Source organism: Saccostrea cucullata, unplaced genomic scaffold (assembly GCF_032062105.1).
Source record: "Saccostrea cucullata isolate Sc308-1 unplaced genomic scaffold, CSIRO_AGI_Scuc_v1 ctg206, whole genome shotgun sequence".
NCBI lineage: Eukaryota > Metazoa > Mollusca > Bivalvia > Ostreida > Ostreidae > Saccostrea > Saccostrea cuccullata.
In genome coordinates, this window is record NW_026934771.1 from 1 (window position 1) to 24,250 (window position 24,250).

General features: G+C 32.4%; 1 protein-coding gene across 1 annotated transcript; it reads right to left on the minus strand.

Moving 5' to 3' along the window:
* Window positions 1-1,007: 1,007 nt before the first annotated feature.
* LOC134241342 (inter-alpha-trypsin inhibitor heavy chain H6-like) lies at window positions 1,008-23,941 on the minus strand (the record flags this gene model as incomplete). Its single annotated transcript, XM_062723411.1, is given in 8 exon segments — window positions 1,008-1,239; window positions 15,948-16,100; window positions 21,570-21,629; window positions 21,817-21,889; window positions 22,025-22,485; window positions 22,488-22,719; window positions 23,062-23,222; window positions 23,680-23,941. Coding segments are annotated over 8 exon segments (1,634 nt in total), but the record flags the coding sequence as incomplete, so codon positions are not given.
* Between the last annotated feature and the right edge of the window lie 309 nt (window positions 23,942-24,250).

Below are 24,250 nucleotides of genomic sequence, written 5' to 3' on the forward strand. Positions count from 1 at the left end.
TCAAGGATGATAAGAATTAATTTGTAGACGATAATTTTATTATAAGATGTCCTGACCAAGCTCTTTTCAAATTCGGATGAGTGACTTATACTTACTTTAAAGGATTCTTCAGAAACGTGTACATTTAGTATTATATGTTCTAGTTAAATACACTGCAAACTTATTGTATTGGCGTGCACGATATATAATTTCCGTTAAAAATGATTCAATGTATCTTGAATATAAATTCAAATAAATGCAAAATACTTGATTGAGCAAAGGCTTCTTTCCACAAAAGGCGCTAAATTAAATTTACAGCTAAATCTTATACGTTCACATTACAAATAAGTGTTGAGTTGGTCTGTTAAATTTACGCATTGTGGTGAATATTAACTTTTCATTGTTATTATGTGATCTGTACTTCGAAATATAAGTTGTTCAAATCTTTGTACATTATTTTACGTGAAAGGCGACTCTTGTTCAAAGTCAACTATTAAACTGTATACTCTGCAAGTTGAATGGAAAGCATCAAATATTATTATACAACTGTATTTTTTATGAGAAAGCTCTATCTTGGCCTTTGTGTTTGTCAGGTATTTACGAATGTACATGCACCAGTCATTTTTAGATTGATACTTCTGGGTAACTATTTCTAAATATCTATAGAGCAAGCTTTAAGCCGATTCCATTTTTATCACTCGTAAAAACTTTTAGGACTTCCTGTCCACTCCAGTTTCATATACCTCAAAAATATTTCACGTGGTGGTAAGATGTTTTACGAGGTGTTTCCTATCAATGTGTTGTAGTTGTTTTTTCTTGTTAATGATTTTGTAAAATAAATAAATAAATAAAAATAAAAGTGTAGATACTATTTATTTTTAGCAAACAGAAATCAGAGTGTATAATGCTCACTTCTTTCTGTGATATTTCTCTCTTTTTTTTTGTTTGGGGACTTTTTTTTAAATTCTAAATGTTTGGGAAAGAGAATCCCGTGTAGTTGAGATGGATTTTAATTGAATTATGTGTACGTTTCATCATCATTGTCCTTTACACCCTGTGATGTGTAGGGCAGCAACAAACTTCCTCCACTCTTGTGAAGTTGTCTATACTGGGCCAACCTTCTCAATGATCCCCAGGTCTGGTGCATTGCTTTTATCTTCCCTTCAACTGTCCTTCGCCGTGATGTTCCAGACCTCCCCCTCTTTCTTTTGCCCTCTGGTGTCCAATGCAGTGCTGTTCTAGTTGTTAACTGGGGGTCCCCTAGTCATGTATGTGTACTTTTAGAGCTGACAAAAATACATCAAGTGAATTTATTGAAATTGTTTTAATCTTGAAAGCCTTGCATAAGGAATTTTACGTGCTACTCACCAATATTTTAGCTCTGCTAAGCTTTACTTATAAACTAGACTTTAAAATGTGAGTGGCTTTAAGGCTAGTCTTACAATAGTTCTAATAGTATTTATTTTGAAATAAAATTTAACATTTTGTGGCTCAAAACAGTGCATTCAGTTGTCAAAATAAAAAGCCGATGTTTGTAGCGTACGTGCTGGAGTATTTTTGATGACCACTGCTTCACACTTCTTCAAATTTTATTTCCTGATTGATCATGTTTTGTTATGAACTACACTCCTTCCATAGGTTAATTTTCGTGATTTTATTTACGATTGATTACATGTCGTATTCGATTTTTTTTGCTCTTACATGTAGTGGAGTCATCTAGCTAATCTTAGGGTTAAGTGCCAGAGATTTTGATTAAGGCATTGTACTTATAGCCATGGTAATATGGTTTCTTTATCCTACGCCTTTCATGACACAACCCTTTGTTTTTAGGTCTCAACTGAAAGATTCGCTATTTTCATTTCTAATATCCTGAAGGCATTTGGCGAAGGGAATAGTCACTATTTTTATACCCCCTCTTGAAAAGTGGGAAAGTATATAGTTAACGGGATGTCCATCCGTCTAGCTGTACGTCCGTTTGTTACGCTTTTGAGTACCCGTGTCTTATCCACAACTTCTCTAAAACCACTGAATGAAATTTAATGAGACATTCACAAATTCTTTGTTACATGGTGGCATTGTGTACCTTATATTTTAATTTTGATCGGACGCGTATTTCGGTTTTGCCAAAGCAAAAATTAACACTGCCATTCTCTCTATTATATTGAAGAGTACCTATCTCTTATCCGCAACTCCTCCTATACAATGTACCACTGAACATAACATTAAATGATACTTTCACAGATTCTGAATTGCATAATGTAAATGTGCTCTTCATATCAAAACTTTTGATCGGACATTTATTTCGGGTCTCTCAGAGCAAAACATGGACTTTGTAATTATAATCATTTGAACGGTGTGGGTATCATTTAGTGAGCTCGGTGCTCACAGAACCTTAAGTTAAATCTAAAAAAAAATAATCTATAATTCATACAAAAAATTGAAAGAATGTAAAGTTTCCATTAGAAATATATCTGAAAATCCCTTTTCCAATCCCGTGTTCTCTATTTCAAAAATGGGGAAGTTTCTAGTATGCCGGTCCCCAGAATCACGCGATTGCGCATGAGCGAGCTGTTATTTCCCTTGCCGTTGCTATGCAGAATGTAAACAAACCGCAATTTCCCACTCGCTTCAACAAAACGCATCCGATCGAGTGATTAGGGTTAGGTTATATAGGCCTAGTTTTCAAAATTGGGGTTGTTTTATAAATCCACTCTGTAGGCTAATCTTTCTGACTTTGGGCTAATTTATGTAATTTTTGCTCACAAAAGGCACTATGAGTGCCCTTAGTGACCAAAAACTTGCATGAATCAGCCTGTCGAATCGTGCCGATATCTTACACTTTGGTTTAGTTCATGAAATTTTTGCTTTACAAAGAACAGGAAAGTTTAAGAAATGAAAGTTCGGGTAAATCAACTCTATTGTCGAAACATGACGATTTTCAGCGCTGAGTTTAGGCAAGTTATTGTAAAAGCGACCTACCGTTAACTGCAGCTCGATATCCTTACCTCCTAATCATGTCCAAATATTCAGAACATTTTTCCTTTCAAATCGATAATGATGTACAATTCAATCCATCGATGATTAGTAATTAGCTAACATTTGTTAAATCCCTGTATTTCTCACAAAAATCACGCAATTTTAAGAGCATTGCACTTTGAGTCCTATCAGGCATTTCTTCATCACGTCAAATCACAAGTGACGCATCTCATGAACATTTATGAGATTACGTCAAAAATTGTTCATGTGACTACATTCCTAAACAACGCAAGATGGAGATTTGCGTCCTAAACAAGTACGTTATTTTACGAAATCTTTTAATTCTCATTTAAAAAACTTTTTTTAAAAAACAGGTTTTTAAACCCAATTTTTCACAAGGAACACGAATTTGGGGTCAAATTTGCAATATATGGCTTCTTTTTCGATTTTGTCGATCGCTCACGCGATCGTCTATGTATTGTACACCGCCTTCGGCGGCACCTATTTTAGCGCCATATTTATGGGGACCGGTATACTAGAAGTGTTCCCAAAAATGTTCTGTGAAAAACTGCGCAACCTGTAACGTTTTGATTACCAGCACTTCTTTTACATGTACTAGTAATCATACTTGATAGCGCTTCGTTACCAAACCGTGGGGAAATCTAAACTGCATTTGTTTATATATTGTCTACGGAATGGAATGTAATATTTGTGGACTGTTTTCTGTTGGTGCAACCAAGGGATCGGTTAACAAAAAATATTAGGGCAAAGATTTCAAATTAACAATTGGGGCCAGCAACGTCTTTGCAAACACCTTAATTTGTTTGATAATTCAATTTTTTCAATGGAAGTTAAAATTCTACAAAATACTAACCATCGTATAAACAGTCTACGATTGAATACACCTTTCTGTAGACAAGGAGAATACTGGATTAGAAAACTAGGCACAGTCATACGCTATGAATTCTTTATTTATTCCCATTCTTCAGATAAAGACTAAATGAAACCAAAGTAAAATCATATTTATAAAGTATAATTTTGAACGCAGTTTGAACAAGAGCAAAAGTAGACCTATGGAAACCCCTGTTTATCTTTGTGACGTATAAATTGTCACGCTGTGTGAAAACAGTAATATATCATTTAATATGTTTAGTTGGTCTCTCGACAAGTTTGATTTAAACAGATGTGTTTGCATGTACGTATAGAATGTTATATATAGAGAGATTTAACAATTTTCCTTATATTATGTGATTAACTTCAATCTGTAACTTTAAAGATATACTGTGGATAAATTTACATAACCTTGTGGATTCAGAGATACTTTTATGAGTATTATTGATTACTGATCTGCTAATTTTATAAACCTGAGGATCGGACTACCTTAAACAAGACGATTTTTAAAAATATATATACATATCTTTTGTTCTAACAAATAACAGGTTTACTTGACCTTTGGATGCTTTATTATGAATAAGACATTTTGATTTTCCGAAAAATCGGCGGGAATGGTGTATTAATCGAGAAAAGAAAACCAAGTTCGTAATTAATGTTTTTTCATTTGGTTATACTGGAAAATCTAACAGAAAACATCCGCCACAATGATAATATTTCAAAGAAACAATTTTGATAGCAGATAATTAGTTTTATGAATCGTGATGATAAAACCAAATTAATAATAATGTTTTTTCCTTTTGGTGATACTTTAGCAGCTGATGGAAAATGACAAACACCACTTAAAGATTTTCTATATTAAGAACAATAGGTACCAATGTACCCACGTTTTCATTTAAAGTAATATTTTTAAAACTACTTATATCCTTGCCTTTTAGTGCTCTTTTCTGATACAGATCATATTATTATATTATTTTTAAAAAACAGAGGTACTCTGAGCAATAAATGATATCCCTGCCTTCCATATGGTTGTAATGATAAAGTCCATGTTTTGATCTGGGAGGATCCAAATAATTGTTTGATCAAAAAGTAAAATAGGAGGTGCATAATGGCATTATGTAATGAAGAATATGTGAAAGTACCATTAAAGTTTATTTAGTGGTATTAGAGGAGCTGTGGATACCCTTCAATCCCAGCAGGCACACAACATTGAATAAACTTTGAATCAACGTTGTTTTTCTATGTTGATTCAACATTGATTTTATGTTAGATTTTGAAAATTTGTATCAACGTTGAAGTCTTAACATTGAATCAACATTGATAATCAACGTTGATTATATGTTGAAAAACAGTTGATTCAACATTTATTCAATTATTTATTTTGGAAAGGGTGGTGTCATATAGTAATAATATACTTACTTAAAATTTCAACCGTTTCATTGCACGGTTGCTAAGATGCCTTCGTAATTGTTGAAGGGATAGCGACCCTCTGATAAGACAGATAACTTTCAGAGTACAAAATAGTAATACTACTCATATTTTTCTTACTCCGTTTTCTGAGACCTTTGAGTAGTCAATTTGATGAGATCAAACATAGGATGGAAACATTACTTTCTATTTCTTTTGCAAATTTCTTTGTAATTGTTTTATTATATTTAACAATAAAACATTTAAATCCAACATCAAATGCCTTATAAATTGAAGAAGTTGTATCTTTTTAAGGACAGATGATACAAACAAATTTTATCTTTGGAGGAGACTTGATATCATGTCACAAGTTTAGAAAAGTGGATAATTCTTAGAATGTTTTCTCCTAAGAACTGGGTGATATATAATACTTGATTGAGCAAAAGCTTCTTTCCATAAAAGGCACTAAATAAAATTTACAGCTAAATTTTATACGATCACATTACTAATAAGTGTTGTTTTGGTCCGTTAAATTTACTCATTGTGGTCGATATTGATTTTTAATTGTTACTATGTGATCTGTACTTCGAAATATACCGGTACGTTGTCGTTCAGATCTTACGTTATCATTCAAATCTTTGTACATTATTTTACGTGAAAGGCGACTCTTGTTGAAAGTCAACTATTAAATTATATACTCTGCAAGTTGAATGGAAAGCATCAAATATTTTGATACAACTGTATTTTGTATGAGAAAGCTCTATCTTGGCTTTTGTGTTTGTCAGGTATTTACGAATGTACATGCCAGTCATTTTTAGATTGATACTTCTGGGTAACTATTTCTAAATATCTATAGAGCAAGCTTTAAGACGGTTCCATTTTGGATCACTCGTGAAAACTTTTAGGAATTCCAGTCCACTCCAATTTCATATACCTCAAAAATATTTCACGTGGTGATCAGATGTTTCTATACCGTGTTTTTATCAATGCGTTGTTGTTTTTTCTTGTTAATGATTTTGTTAAAAAAAAAATAAGTAAATAAAAATAAAAGTAAAGATACTATTTATTTTTAGCAGAGATCCGAGTGTATAATGCTGACTGCTTTCTGTGATTTTTTTTTCCTTTTTAATTGGAATTTATTAATTCTAAATGTTTGGAAAAGAGAATCCCGTGTAGTTTAGATGCATTTCATGGGGTCGCCAGACAACAGGGCGTAACTTCTACGACAACATTTTATGTGTAATCCGAAACGGAAAGTAGCATGCTGCTGAGTTGAGGTTATTTACAATCATGATACCAACACATCAGCGAATAATTTCATATACAACTTTTTACTTTAAATTGTATATATAAAATGTGTTAAATTTTTATCAAGGTATATTTTTAGTTTCTACATCAAATAATAAATTAAAATTCAAATCAAAAACTTGCAGGTGACGAAATGGTTTCACTGCACTTCGTGTTGGCGCTACAGTACATTTAATATGACCTTTTGTCTGAAATTTGTGTCTTAATTAAAAATTATACAGCAGAAATGCTTTTCCCTCCAAAGTATATTTTTATTTGCTGAACTAAAGCATGAAACAAAATGAACTCTAAGTTTGTTTTAAAAAAGACACTTAAAAATTGTGACTATTAAAAAGTTTTAAATTGCTTCGCATAATCAATTATTTGACCTTTCTGCATTAATAAAAAGTTATTTTTATGGCATTGAAAATTTAATAAGCAAGAAAATTATTTTAAAGTCTTAAACTATTTCTGATTTTAAGGAAATAGGCCAAATTTATCTTGAATATTTAGAAAAGAACATCAAAAGTGGGGGTATATAATGTATAATTGCTTAATCATTTGAAAGTTTGTTTGTCAAAGTATTTTTTTCACAAGAAAGTATCTAATCAAACAAGCAAATTGATTATGTAAAAATAGTAACCATCAAGTAAAAGAAGAAACTGAGGTTTTGTTCAATTTTCCCTAATAAAATAATAGAAGAATGTCATTTAGTGTGTGAAAAATTGATTCAAAAATAGCTTCAATTATCTACCTTCCACAGCATGTTTTCCATTTGCCGGTTAGAATCATGTGATGATTTTATTGGAATATAAAAGTCATTCCTACCAAGAAATAGACCACTCGTGTTTTAAAGATCGTTGTTGAACAGACTTAATCGTCATAACTAAATAAAAAAAAATACAATTAATTTCACGTCTCTTTTATATATTATTCAGAGTAATGGAGGCAAACGATAATTTAACCGAGGCAAAAGCGAATGTGTCACAACCCATAATGACGGACGCTATGCTAATATCTGTTGGTGGAACAATTGTTTTGGAAAACCTAATTGCAATGGTGATCTTATACCGATGTAAAAGACTAAACTTTCAAATCAAGGTTCTGTCGATGAATTTGGGGATTTCAGATATCTCCACGGGTGTTAGTTTGTGTTTTCCTCTGACCGCTTACCAATATGGAAATAATTGCGAATTCAAAAAATATATTGTGTTGATATGTGTCAACGTGTCTTTATTCACTGTAACAATGTACAATCTTGATCGCTGTTTTGTCTTTGTATTGGGTATGAAGTATTATAGATACGTTAAGAAAAACCGACTGGTTTGTCTTTGCGTGATGTTTTGGGTTCTCGGCGCATTGACGGCATACTTAATGTTTTACAGCGAAGACAATCCCTATAAGATTGGCTGTGGATTCACATACGAAATGAAAAAGAACTACATCAGCCAAGGCACTAAATATCTTCTTTTGTCCACCATATTCTCCAACATCGTCATGTACATTTTCTTGCTCCACCATATTCGTAAAATCACGCGAAAGACTGGAGACATGTCGTCTGTTACCTCTGGAATCTCAACAGAACAATCTCGAATCGCCAAGAAAATTTCAGTCATAACGATTACATTTTTGGTCATTGCCACACCTTTCTATGCCAGCCTAACATTCCCCATCCTGGATTACAGTACGCCATTTGGAAAAGCCGCCCACGCCGCATGCGGAATACTATTGTGCCTGAATAGTGCAATGAATCCAGTGTTTTATATTTGGAGGATGACGGAACCCCGTTATCACCTCAAACTTTTACTTATGTTTTGGAATAGGGCATACTGCGACAAGCTGACACGAGAACACAATTCAAATACTGCTTCGTACAATATGACTAGTTCTTCAAAAATGAACAGTTCCATCACTAAATATTAATGTATGCCAATCCTGACATGGGTAGTATCAAGGATTTTTATGCGCCCGGATCGATAGATCGGGAGCGTACAATGTATATAGTTTTTGTCCTGTCTGTTTGTTTGTCTGTCTGTCTGTTGCCAACTTTAACCGTCGCCTTAACTTTTGAACCGTGAGAGATAGAAACTTTAGTATGCATACTCCAGTAATAAAGCTCTTTCAAATCACACCAAATTCATTGACCTTGTGACTCTGACCTATATGCTAAAAATAGCTTTTTCGAACTTTGTTGCCGCCGGATGCATATTGTTTCACTAACACATCTTGTTTTGAGTATATTTTAGAAAGCTATTGAAAAAACATAAGTCGAAACCTCAAAAATGTTTCAATTTACATCTTACTTAGGATCGGTCTTATTTACTTGACCTTTCTGAATTATAAGAATTATTCAACTTACATTAATTACTTTATCCTTTAATATGTTTCGGGTAAGCCCTCGGGGAATAGTTCTCTGTTGCGGGTTTGATAAAAGAGCTATTCCACTCACACCCAGGGATAAGTGTATATTATGCTACAACTGTGTTTTGTATGAGAAAGCTCTATTTTGGTTTTGTGTTTGTCAGGTATTTACGAATGTACATGCACCAGTCATATTTTTAGAATGATACTTCTGGGTAACTATTTCTAAATATCTATAGGACAAGACGGTTCCATTCTAGATCACTTGTAAAAAGTTTTAGCACTTCCAGTCCATTCCAGTTTCATATAGCTCAAAAATGGTGATTAGATGTTTCTACAAGGTGTTTTTATCAATGTGTTGTTGTTGTTTTATCTTGTTAATGATTTGTACAATAAATAAGTAAATAAAAATAAAAGTGTATATACTATTTATTTTTAGCAGAGATCAGAGTGTATAATGCTGACTGCTTTCTGTGATTTTTCTCTTTTTTGTTGGGGATTTATTAATTCTAAATGTTTTGGAAAGAGAATCCCGTGTAGTTGAGATGTATTTCAATTGAATTATGTGTACTTTTGGGGCTGACAGATATAAATCAACGTGGATTTATTGAAATTTTTTAATCTTGAAAGCCTTGCACTAGCAATTTTACGTGCTATTCACCAAAATTTAAGCTCTGCTAAGCTTTACAGAGATTTTGATTGAGGCATTGTACTTATAGCCAAGGAATAACGGTTTCTTTATCCTAGGCCTTTCATGACACAGTCCTTTGTTTTTACGCCTCAACCGAAAGATTCGTTGTTTCCATTTCTTATGTCAGGCATTTGGCGAAGGGAATAATAACTATTTTTTTATACTCCCCTCTTGGAAAGTGGGAGAGTATATAGTGATCAGGATGTCCGTCGGTCTAAATGTACGTCCGTCTGTTACGCTTTTGAGTAACCGTCTCTTATCCGCAACTTCTTTTATACCACTGCATGAAATTTAATGAAACATTAAAAGAATCTTTGTTACATACGAGTAGTGACATTGTGTACCTTCTATTATACTTTTTGATTGGACGCATATTTTGTCGTAGCAAAACATTGAACTGACATTCTTCTATTATATTGAAGGGCACCTACATGTATCTCTTATCTGCAACTCCTCTTATTCAATGTACCACTGAATATAACATTAAATACATGTTATACTTTCACAGATTCTATATTGTATATCACAGATTGTATATTGTATAATGCCATTGTGCTCTTCATATTTCATAGGCGTCGGAACCTGGGGAGGGGGGCTAGGGGGGCTAAGCCCCTTTTTTTCCAAAGATAGACTTTCTAGTAGTATAAACATTGAACATTGCTGCGTATGTTTAGTCCCCCCTTTCTACAGACATGTTACAGTATAGGTTTAAATTGGGGAAAATGGTAGTGTTTGGTACAAAAGTTGGTACTGAAGATCGAACCTAACACCCATCCCCATCCCCACGAAAAGGATTTTCAGGTTTGGACAATGTTGGACAATGGACATTTCCTTTTTTTCCTTGTCAGGTTTTTTTATGGTCTAAAAAAAATTACCCCCCCCCTCCACTTTCAATTTGCTTCCGACGCCAATGTATTTTAATTTTTAATCGGACATTTATCTCGGGTCTTCCAGAGCAAAACATGGACTTTGTCATTATAAACATATGGGAGATGGGGGTATCATTTGATGACCTCAGTGCTCACACTACCTGTAGTTAAATCTAACTAAACCTATAATTCATACAAAAAATTGAAAGAATGCAAAGCTTCTGTTAGAGATATATTTTTTGAAGATTCCTTTTCCAATCCCATGTTCTCTATTTCAAAATGTACTGTAAAAAAAACTGCAAAACCTGTGACCTTTTTATTACCAATACCAGTACTTCTTTAACATGTACTAGCAATCATACTTGACAGAGCTTCCTTACCAAAATTTGGGAAAATTTGAACAGCAAATTTTGAAATGTTGTTTACGGAATAGACTGTAATATTTGTGGACTTATTTATGTTGGTGCAACCAAGAGTTCAGTTAACAAAAATATATTAGGGCAAAGATTTCAATTGGGGCCAGCAGCTTCTATGCAAACACTTTGATTTGTCTGATAATTCTATTTTATCAATGGAACTTAAAATTCTAGAAATGATTTACCACCGTATAAACAGTCTACCATTGAAAACACCTTTCCGTAGACAATGAGAAGACAACTGGATTAGACAACAAGGCATGGTCATATGTTATAAATTCTTTATTAAACCCCCGCTTGAAAAGAGGGAGGGTATATAGTAATCGGTATGTCCGTCCGTCTCCCCGCCCGTCCATGCGTTTGTTACGCTTTGGGGTACCCATCTCTTATCTGCAACTTCTGTCATAGCACTGAATGAAATTTGATGAAACTTTCACAGAATCTTTGTTACATATTGCCATTGTGCACCTTATATTTTACTTTTTGATCCGACACATATTTTTGTTTTCCCATAGGAAAACATTAACACTACCATTATATGTATGTGGAAGGCGGGGGTATCATTTAGTGAGCTCATTGCTCACAGTGCCTCTAGTTTATTCCCATTCTTCAGATAAAGACTAAATAAAATCAATCTAATTAAAATTAGATGTTAGACCCGCTCGCACACTCGCTACACTAAATAAGATGTTAGATCCGCTCGCACACTTACGGTGAAGCGAGTGTGCAAGCGGATCTAACACTTAATTTTAATTAGATTGAAATAAAATCAAAATAAAATCATATTAATATAGCATTACTTTTCACGCTTTCAGTTTTGAAAATAGCAAAAATAGACCTATGGAAACCCCCTGGTTATCTTTTTGACGTATGAGTTGTCACGCTGTGTGAAAACAGTAGTTTATCAGTCAATATTTTCTCTAAAATATTACGACATACATATTTTAATAGCTTTTCACACAAAAATTAATTAAAAATCTTATTTCATTTAAAAGTTATTAAAACTTCAAATTTTTTGGCGGGTTTGATTGACACATACTTGCACTTTCACAAATTTTAACCTTATTCTTAATCCTTAGGAAAAGTGGCAATCTTAAAAAATAATTTTATTCAGAGTAGAAATGTTAGAAAGCAAAATTCCTTCACAAGTATCGTCATTCCGAACTAAGAGTTGCGTACAGAGTTTAGCAAATCGAGCACACTCGTGTTATGTACACAGTTTTTGTAAACAAGGCACGAGTTCTGTTATTGTTGATGTTTACAATTCACTGGGTGCGTTCAATCGTCACAGTCTGCTTACCACAACTGCACGGACTGACAATATATTGTCTGTTTGTTTTGCTTTCGAACGTATCTACTCTGAATTTTCTGTATTAAAGTATTAATATTTTTCATTTATACACAAGGAGATTGCCACTTTTCCTAAGGATTAAGAATAGAATTTGTGAAAGAGCAAGGATGTGTCAATCAAACCCGCCAAAAAATTTGAAATTTTAATATCTTTTATGTGAAATAAGATTTTTAATTAATTTTTGTGTGAAATGCTATTAAAATATATAAGTCGTAATATTACAGAGAAAATAATAACTTCAAATCTGTGTCTAAGTACCTTTAATGTGTTTTGTTGTAGTCTGTCAACAAGTTTGATTTAAGCAGATGTGTTTGCATGTAGGTATAGAATGTTAATTTCTAGTGTTTCTACAAAAGTATCTTCATAATAGAAATTCAAAGGAAAAACCTTAAAGACCACACCAATGCAAAATGTTTTTTGGACATCGAGGAAAATATATTCGATAAAAGTGTTAATATTAAGCTTCTTTAATCAATTTTCACTATATGGTACGTGGCATTAATCCTTTTGAAAAATAAGGTTCTTAAACAAGACGGTTTTCAAGATATATATAATATATATTATATAATATCTTTTGTTCTACTAAATAAAAGTTTAACTTGACCTTTGGATGCTTTATACTCAATAAGACATTTTGATTTTCAGAAAAAACGGCGGGAAAGGCGTAAGGACAAATAAACATGCTATGCTCTTTCGGCTTTAAAATTGGAGAAACTCTTGTTTTATTTTTCAAGTCATTAAAAAGTAAACAGGGTTCCATTGGATTTTTTTAACATAACGATGAATCCCTGCATGACATATCCTTTGCAAAATAATGAAATTTATCGGTTTAACGCCTGACAGAAAAACATTTGACACAATGTATCAAATTTGATAACAAATAATTAATCGAGATGAGAAACCCAAGTTCATAATAATGTTTTTCCATTTGGTTATACTGGAAAATCTAACAGAAAACATCTGCCACAATGATAATATTTCAAAGTATCAATTTTGATAACAAATAATTAGTTTTACAAATCGAGATGAGAAAACCAAGTTCATAATGATGTTTTTCGTTTGAGTTCTACTGGAAAATCTAACAGAAAAACATCTGACACAATGATAATATTTCAAAGTATCAATTTTGATTACAAATAATTAGTTTTATGAATCGTGACGAGAAAACCAAGTTAATAATGATGTTTTTCGTTTGAGTTCTACTGGAAAATCTAACAGAAAAACATCTGACACAAGATAATATTTAATAATACAAATAATAGTTTTTGAATGTTTTTGACGAGAAAACCAAGTTAATAATAATAATGTTTTTCCTTTGGGTGATACTGTAGCAGCTGATGGAAAATGACAAACACCATTTAATTAAAGATTTTTATACATGTATTAAGAACAATCATTATAGGTACAAATGTACCCACGTTTTCATTTAAAGTAATATTTTTATATGTACTTATATCCTTGTCTTGTAGTGCCCTTTTGTGATACAGATCATATTACTGTATTATTTTTTTTTTTAAAAATAGAGGTACTTTGAGCTATGAGCTCACTAAATGACACCCCCGCCTTCCATATGGTTGTAATGGCAAAGTCCATGTTTTGATCTGAGAGGATCCGAATAATTGTTTGATCAAAAATTAAAATGTGGAGTTGTGGGCAAGAGATGGATACCCTTCAATATTATAGAAAAAATGGCCTTGTCCATGCTATGGTCGCGGAAACGCGGAAACCCAAAATATGTGTCCAATAAAAAGTAAAATAGGAGTTGTGACAAAGATTCTGTGAAAGTCTCATTAAATTTAGTTCAGTGGTAAAGAGGAGTTGCGGGCAAGAGATAGGTACCACAAAGCGTGACAGACAGACAGAAGGACAGATGAACGGACGGACATCCTGTTCACCTCATAAACTCAAAATTCACAATAAAATACAATCTGCTTTATACGTATAAGAAAAAAACCCAAAGATTTTTATTCTTTCTGCAAAGTGCACTGGACAATGATTCTTTGCTTCATGTTTAGTAGAAGGTTTTGAAATGATTTCTTTTATTTTTTGTGTTTGAAAATCCCTGAAAAAGATTTCATAGTTCAGGAATTTCAGTTACTAGTGTAAAAGTCAAAGAAACAGATGTTAAAAGGTGATTGCAATATATGTAATGCAAGAGTATGAAATTTACACCAACGTGGAAGTCTTTACGGGAATTAATTCCAATAATTCTTTTATCATTCTTTTATAATGCTCAGAACACGATTGAATGTGGGAATTAATATAATCTTTTTCTCTTTTTTCAGAATTCTATACTTTAGGTCCTCTTTTTAAATATTTTATTGACATTTTTGCACATTCATCAAGTCTTGAGTTGAAAGCTTTTGAAATTGAGTCATTATCAGAAAACTATTCATTCCTACGTTCCACAAATTTAACTTGAAATAAATTGTGTATGATTCTATCGCAACATTCCCGGTACTGGTTTTATATTGTTTGATTTATGATACATGTATGTCCAAGTTGGTGGTCCCTCGTCTTTTTTTTTAGCAAGACGATTTGGGTAAAAATTATTGTCGTCTCTTCCTTTGGGAAATAAGCTCTAGGCAAAATATACAGGTCCAGTAGCTGAATTTATTTTCACTCTTGATTTGTGTTTTGACATCTCACATATTAAAATACAACCAATATATGAATGACGGATAGGCAAAGACGGTAAATGGGTTCACGATCTTATGATGAGACACATCTTCCAAATTTGTCCATTAATATATTAACACAATATTACTATACTAGTAAGTGGGAAGAGGTCAAGACAGGGAATATGAAGTGCAGCGTTTTAAATGAAAATAGTGCCGGAGAATTGCTATAGTACAATATTTTTTAAAGAAATATAAAAACTAATAGAATAACAAATAAAAATTAGGTTAATTCATAATTATAATTCAAATAAAACGTTAACTATTCAATGCAGTACTAGTGTAGCAGATCCAAAGCAAACAAAGAGAAAAGAAATTATTTTTACTGTATGGAAACTTCATACGGAGACAGAGTTGGAAACAACCTCCAAATGGTTTCATTATCTAGATACCAACAGACTCCATCATCGAATTTCTTGGTAATCGCTTTTAGAGAGGTCTGTTGTCCATTTGTATGTACCAGATTGATATAAGCGCAAATTCACCCCAATCCATCACTAAGTTAGCAAGTTTTCCACGGTAGTTTTTGAAAATAGCTACAAGAATCAATCAAAAACATCTCAAAATGAAATAAAACGATAAAAAATATAGGATCTTTATATATCATAAGATATGATAATAATACATGTTTGTATGTACCCCAAGAATATTGTTTGATAAAATAAAGTCTATTATAAATCTAGTGATATTCTTTTAGTCAGAGACATTTATTTTAAAAGTGTTTTACAGAAAAAAATACAGTGAATAGTTCATATTGATATTATTTCTAGTGTCCCAAACTTTTATCATATACATGTTAGCAATGTCATATTGTTCCTAGCTTTTATCAGATAGGTAAACTAAACTAAAATAATTGACTGATGTTTACTTTAAAACAAAAATATAATATAAATTTTTAAAATGCTAGCAATTTTTACATGGATTATTAAGTTTCTTATCTTTTTTTCTGATATGAGATTGAAAAAGAATTACATAAGATCCCTTCCAAGTTATTCCTTGTAGACCGGAAGTCCGCAGAGATTTGCAATCCAAGTGACGTACTTACACCTTTTACAGTGATTCCTCCTATATACTTCCGGTACACTGTTGTCTTAGTTCGGTCTTTCCGGTTGACGATAAAGGTCATGACCCTGTCATCTTTCACTGTGATTCTTTCTATCATCTTAGTTCCAAATTGACCATCAGTGCGGTAGCCTGAAGTTAAAACACAAAATGATAATTAAGAAAAGATTTTCAGAAATCGTTTAATGATTTTTTTTTAGTTTTGAAGAGTATATTTAAAAAATAAAGTTTTTTTTTTTTGGGGGGGGTGTTTAAAAGGAAATCAATGGTATGGAATCATTCAAGTAAAATAACAAACCCCGCCTATAAATATTTTTGTGTATATTTTTGTCTTCAAAGAAACATGATGAATAGGATGAACTAAGTACAAAGTCGTATTTATTTGTGCATCGTAGAATGTGTTAATGAAAGAAAAGCCCATTGTTTAGGAAATGTTTCATAAAGGTCCTAACTAAAGTTAAGAGTTAGAGGAATTAATTTAGAAAAAAATTTCTTTATGAGAAATGAAGGATAAAATTTATTTGAATGCATATAAAATATTTGCCATCTAGTTTTAATAAATGTATAACATGATAAATAGAAACTTTTCCAGGTTAATAATGATGAATGCGCTAAACAATATAACAATTTTATTTCTACAATCAGTGACACAAGCTTACCTGTTACAGATGAGGGTAGTTTCAGAATTCTGTACACTTTGAAAGCGGTCATTTGTAAATCAAAGCAAAGAGGATTTTGAAGTCCAGGAATAACGATTCCAAAAGATGGATCCTTTGATTTCTTTGTAAATAGTGAAATCGTTGCGTGAATATACTCAAAAAAATTATATGACTGTAAACATTTGTCAAAAGACGATGAGAACACTTAAGGCTCATTGATACTCGAATAAGAGAGATAACTTTTAATGACATAAATGTCTATTATTCCTTTATAGATTTGTCAAGTTGAAATGTCTTTTTTTTGTTAATTTTGCCCTGCAAGCTATGATATAATTGTTTATGTTTTAATTATAAATATATTTCTATCGGAAAATCATTAAAGTTAAGGTCATTGGCAACGCATGGTTTGCAGAGAAAAAAGGTTTATACATAGGTTTTTTGTCCCCCGCTTGAAAAGTGGGGGATATTAATTTGGGTTTGTCCGTCCGTCCGTCTAGCTGTCCGTCCGTCTTTCTGTCTGTCTGTAACGCTTTCGTTTCCACACGATATCTCGAGAACCCATTGAGCTTTTGCAATGAAATTTAGCATAGCAACTCCCTATGGACTAAAGAAGACCCCTATTGATTTTGAGGTCAAAAGGTTAAAGGTCATGGTCATAAATAAGCAAATTCTGTCTGTAATAACACTTTCGTTTCCACACGATATCTCTAGAACCATTTGAGCTATTGCAATGAAATTTTACATAACAACTTCCTGTGGCCTAGGGAAGACCCCTATTGATTTTGAGGTCAAAAGGTCAAAGTTCAAGGTCGTAAATCTATACATTCTGACTGTGTGTAACACTTTCATTTCCGGGCGATATTTCAAGAAGATTTTGAGCTTATGCAATGTAATTTTATACCAAAACTCCCTAGGAGCTCTCTCACCCCTCTCAAAGTGCCCCGCCCCATTTGTATTATTAGTATTTATAGTATGACATGTCGCTATTTTTAGCACAGGGGCATGCGGAGAGTTATTGCGTATAAAACAGGTTCTCGGCGGACTTTATGTTCTTATAACATCTATAAGAACTGTTTAATAAAGGCTAAATAAATCAAACACCATGGATTGTGTAAAATTTTGACAATATCGAGCATAAATATATACATGTATGTGACTTCACTTCTGCATTTACGCATTGACATTTAAAGCGCCTCCGTGGTCTAGTGGTATGTCTCCCGCTTCATAAGTGAGAGATCCTGGGATCGAATCTCGGGCGATACTTTTTTTTTTATTTTCTTTTTTTTTAAATGATAGTATTCAGCATGTGACAAAATTTATGAGGTTATAAAATCATTATTACAGTGTGATAAATATTCCATATAAAAAGAATCTTCTATACACATAATAGAGAATAAGCAATCAAATCTTTATACGCATATTGACATACATGTATTTTATTTGCATCAGTAGACATGTATACATTTAATAATTCTACTAGTCAGGGGGATCCGACTTTTTCCCTAAACGGGGGACACGAATTCTCTGAATTAGCTTGTTCACTTATGAAAACAGTCATTGAGTGTGATCTCCCGTATGGAATCTATAGGCGGTGAAAACAAATACAGACTGAGAGGTAAACAAAAACACTTGTGTTTTTTTATCGGATATATTCAACTCTAAAGTATTAAAAGAAGAGCAACGATGGGTTTGTTTACATTGTGCTGAGGGGGCAGACAGTCAACAGGTCGTCATTTAGAATAGGTACATGTATGCTGGGGAGTGCAACGATGTGACATAATTATGCTGAAAGTGGTGATAGCTAGGTAGACCGGATGAGAACGATTCTATAGGTTACTTGAAGGAGGCGCCATTAAAGTTGATAATAAATCCTTGCCAAAATGTTTTATGACAGTTCGTTTCCAATAGAGTAAATTATAGAAAAGAAGCAAAAAACAGTCTCTTGATTATTATGAATAATAATTATATGTTAAGGGAAGTAACTCAAAATTAAAGAACAGTGCTGGTATTTCTGTGTCTTGTTTCTATATTTGCATTTTCAGCCAACGTATATGCATGTCATCGGAAATGAGGATTCAACAACGTATTTTATGTAGAAACTTTATAAAATAAATGGGTTTTAGAGAAAACTTACGGTTAAAAATAATATAGGTCCATTTTGTCAACTTTTTACATATAAAATGCATTGAGAATTGTAAAAACATTTAATTGACAAAAACTTTAAAGGAAGGCTGGTTTGATTGGTTAAAAGGACCTGAATTAAACATGTTTGTTACCATTAAACCTGTTCTAAAGTTCTTGAAAAATACTATACGAAAGCCAGAAACCTTGGCAATGTCCTTAAGGTAAACATTTTATATGAGTGATCAGCGGGTTTATGAACCTTAATTGCTCTGTTAAATACCAACCTGTTTTCTTTGGTGTCAGTATAGATGGCGTAACTGGTTTTGGAGTAGTTAAAGTAATGGTCATGGATGGTTTTGAAGTAGTTAAAGTAAAGATCATGGATGGTTTTCCTCGAGATAAAATAGGAAAAACTAGCCACTGACTGCATTTTTTGGTCCTGCAAATTAAATATTATTTGGAATTAGGTCATTTGTGTGTGTTAAATGCAACCAATGGTTGACAAATTGTATTGAATATAAGGACGAATTAATGGGAAAAAAACAGAGATTTCATTAATCATACAAAACACGATTCTTTGAACATGACAAAACTAGTTTGCAAATACTTTTTTTTAATGTTTTTTAAAATATACTTAATTTTTTTTCTTATAGATACTGGAGTCTAACACCAAAATATAAGTTCTATATGAAATTAAGAATGCCATGGCATTGGTTTAATTTAAATTTAGATCAAGTTAAATTTAAATCACATTGAATTTATTTATTGATCTTGATTTAAATTTTAAGAATTGCAAATTCTCGTCGGATAAAAACTGGATATGTTCAACAGGTATGGAAATTTATTGCAGATGATTTGAAAAATAATATGAACGATTTAAGACACAATTTACACTAACATCTAATAGCATCCCCTTGAGGGTCACGTCAGAGGTCAAATTCTATCAACCTATCAAATCGTCGCCTGCAAAATCATCATATATTGTTGAAGAGAATAAGTCTAGAGATGTTCCGAATTTGCCCTCTGACGTGACCCTCTATGGAATGTTGTTAGATGTTAGTGTAGCAAGTATGCGAGCGGATCTAATATCTAATTTTGATTAATTTGTTTAAGACACTTGTTCAAAACAGCACTTGGTCCTGCGGGAGCCGAATCTTTATATAGAAGAAAAATAAGTTTTATATCAAGACATTATTTTACGAAATGTCTCGTCTTATTTTCATTTTTACAATTATGTTAATTGATACTGGAATATTGCACCAAATTAAATGTTGCTGAATTCGGATTCTAATGGCCTTAGTTCGAGTTAAATTAAGATCAATATTAAGAATCGGTCTCGGGTTGGGAAAAATGAGAATTTCTTTTCAGATTCAAGAGGTATTACTGTTAAAGACATTTTAAACATGCATGGAAATTTCTTGCATAAAAAAGGTACTCTTTTTGTTAACGACGCAACACTGCATAGTTACGGTTTATCATGCATAATGAAAATGGGTTATAGTATTAAAATTGCTTAAACTGCGCCGAATGTTTGCGAGTAGGACTCACAGTGAACTTTTCCTTAAAAAGAAGTATAAATTCACTCTATAACAAAAACAAATTATATTTTAAGAAAACAATGTGAAATTTCTTTCCCTTGTACAATTGTTCAAATTGCCTATATCTCGGCCCACAATGTGTGCTTGTTACTTAGTACATCTGCTTTGTATCAGATCGACTTTTTAAAAATTTCATTTACGTACATTTATACATGTATATGTAGACAAAATTGAGATGAAAATACACTTACTGTTGTTCCACACAGCACTTGGTCCTAAAGAAGCTGAATCTATATAAATATAATTGAAAATGAAATTAAAAATTCAGAGTTATGCATCGTTTGTTCAAAATTTTTGAATTATTACTGAATGCTGTAATTAATATTGCGCCAAGATATATGTAGATAAAATTCTGATTTCTATGCCCTAAGTAGCAGTAAAATTAGGTTATTTAATATGAATTACTGGTCTCTTGTAAATCAATTAAATCAATCGATTAAAATTAAAACAATATTTATCATCAACGTGTTCATTGTAACCATGTAAACATATAATTAAGCTAGTACAGTACTTTATCTATGTATATACATAAACTCAACACTCAATAAAACATTTTCAATTTTTCAGAGTTTTAATTGCAGGTATCGATTAGTTATACATGTATAAGGAGCTAATAAGCACAAAAGAAATATAAATCTCTAGTAAAAAGACGTTAAATTGAAAACTGCAGTAAAAGAATTATCATAAAAATGATGACTTTCATATATTGTCAATTTTTCTTACTTATGTAGTTATAATACTCTAAACAACTGCTTACGGGCCAGTTAATGACGCAAGATCATATTCTACGATGAAACAATTTCTTAAACGAGGCAAGCTATTGTCAAACAAGGTGATGTAACAAGGATACCAAAGTCTTTTTAAAGTCAGCATTTTGCGATTTTTATAGCCAAAACAATGACCTGGTCAGCAAATACAATCTGTCAGTAAGTCGATTGCTGACTGACGTTTTTCATACAATTTTAAAGGCGAATATTTACAAACAAAAAATGACGACGGATTTTAACGTTTGTCCGATCACGTCAAAGAGTACAAGGCGGGACTGACCGACCAAAAGGGCTTGCTCCTACCACTGATGTTTTAGAAGTGCTCTGCTATAAATTTGTATTGTTTCAATTAATTTTAAAAACTGATTAATATTTTTTTATCTGCATTATTTATTTTCAGAAAACAGGTTAAAGGACTTACTTTGTGGCTGAGAAAACAATTAAAGGACTTACTTTGTGGCTGAGCCCAAGGTGAAAACATATGGTTTTGTACCACCTGTCCACTGCGACTGCCTGTTAAGAATTAATATCAATATTATTTTTCCAAAGTTTTGATGGAAAAATTCGAAATCAGTCACTCCTAATCTTAAGTTAAAGCCTCTTCATGTTAAAAAAAAAACACATTTTTGTCCAACTTAATATCTCAACAACGTAATAATGATAAATTCTTCTTGATATGTGTCTGCTGCCTTTACCTCACTTGGACTTGGATTAATTTTGGTTTTATCGGGAAGAGTAACCACCATAAAAGTTAAAGGTGTCACAAACTGATACTGTTATAAAAAAAAAAGAAAATTAAATAAATATTGTTCAGGGTGATAATTCATAATCAGATCAACGATAATTTTGTTTTCAAATATTTTTATCAAATGTTTGCTCGCGTATGTAATGGTATTTGTACTTTTTACTTTCAAAGAAAGTTGAAGAATGTTGTCCTCTAACTTTTTTATCTCAGACGGTGAATCAAGTACATCTTTATTTTTCAGCATTTGTTTGATAGACAAATACGCCCAGAGTTTCTCTATCATGCCTGGTTTTCTGAAGGTCATAGGTTGTGAACGTATAAGAACCTCATTCCATCGGGGATAAAATGGGAGAATGACGCTATGATAGGGAGGTATATGAATAGACACTTTGGTCTTATGTCCTTCTCCATCAACAGTCATACCCGACTGTAATTTGCTCAGATCTCTTATTTGACCAGAAACAATCAATGCAGTACCCTTGAAGTAAGTGTTGAAGATAGTCTCAGTAACTGTGGAGTCATACAGTGTTCCATCGATATAGCTGAATGAGACATTCTTCAGTAAAACGGTTGATATTTCTTCATAAAACCCAGCTATCTGGAGAGATGCATCAGAGTCTTCATAATTTTCCTTGCAAATCCGTTATTCTGTGCTGCGAGCCTTTTGACTATATCAAAGTCAGCATCTTTTCCAAAAACAAGACTAAAAATGGGCATTTCCGCTTCGTTCTGTTTCTTTACATTTTCTAGTATGCTTTCAGTTCTGATCTCTCCAGAGGTGGCTTGTCCATCGGTTAAGAAAACCAGAAGAGGTGCCCTTCCTTTAGTTCCACTTATTCGCGTTTTTGTAAGCCTTCTCTCAATGAAAGGTTAATATTGGTTCCTGAAAGTTTTCAAAAAAACACAAAAAACAATTACCATATTTCACTTTCAATTCATAGGAGTTGGAGGCTTTTAATGATCATACGCATTTACATAATTATGTGATTCCTCCGAACAGGCTTTTTATAATAATAAAATAAGAAATAAATATTTGTATCAAAGAGTTCAGTATACCCTCTCTTGCAACGGCGTTTTTTTATAAAATGTTTGGCGGCATCTTTGTTCGAAGGTGTTGCGTAAACAAATTGGGATTTCCAGTACCATACTGTAGAATCAAAATTTTAATGTAGTGATCATGATTGTATCTTCTGTCTTAACATCTTCAATAATTTTGGACATGGATTTTTGAAGCTGTTTCATTTTTGTCCCACTCATGGAACCACTTTTATCCAGTACGAATACGATATCCATTGGCATCGGTTCGATTCCCTCGGGTGCCAAGAAATGCACAAAATAACCATCCATTACCTGAAAAGATGCTTTTATGACAAATAAACATGTATCAATTGTGCAATATGTATATCATATAGCTCAGATTTTAAATCCATCATTAAGAAATGAACGTATACTTATTTCTGTTTATTTGTTTGTCTTAAAAGTTTGCGTCTCCATCTCCATATGAGTGAAAATTCTTGAGAGGGACGTTAAACAACAAATAATCAATCAATCAATCAATAAAAGCTTAAAAGGTCATTTCATTTTTTGATTAACTAATACCACTAAATTATTTTTTAAAAAAAAATATTTTTGCCCACTAAGTCTAATCTTAAACACAATCATTATTTTGCATTCAATAATTAGAAGTAAAGGCTTTTTGTCTGGAAAAAAATATACATATCTTTTTTCAAGCTGTTTTTGTCCTTTTTTGCTTTAAATTTACGTACATGTAGTATGCATTACATATTTTGATATGCTTAAAGAAATAGTTTCATATACCTTCTGGTCCTTCTGTAAGAAGATCATTTCTTATTGGCAGGCTTTTGATGGTTGTAATATTCCTTGATTCCTTGATTAAGACGTTGATTTTTAAATCTTCCACCACTTGTCCAGGATTAATGTAAATAACATGGTTGTATAGACCTTTTGTTCCCCTGAGAATTTCCCGATATGTTAACTCGAACGCCACTTTTTCTCGAGATGCCACATTGACATGGATTTGAAATTTGTAAGTTTGTCTGGGTCTATAGAATATAAGCATAAAGTTATAAGCATTTTAACGCAAAAGTAAACGTTTATTTAAAGAGAGATAAATCTTAATGCCCATTTCTTCAAATGCTATTCATTTTCCCCATGGTGGAATAATTTTAATTACTGAAAGTTCTGTGTATTCACTGTTAGTGTTTAAATAACACGGTCATCATTCCTAATTGAACAGGAATTTACATGAAAGGTTTGTATAAAAATAATTTATTGATTGTATATTGTTTTTTTTTTTTATAGAAAAATTGTGACATTTTTCTACTTTTTGTAATTCAACTTATATTCATAGTTTCCTTTCTACGGAAGA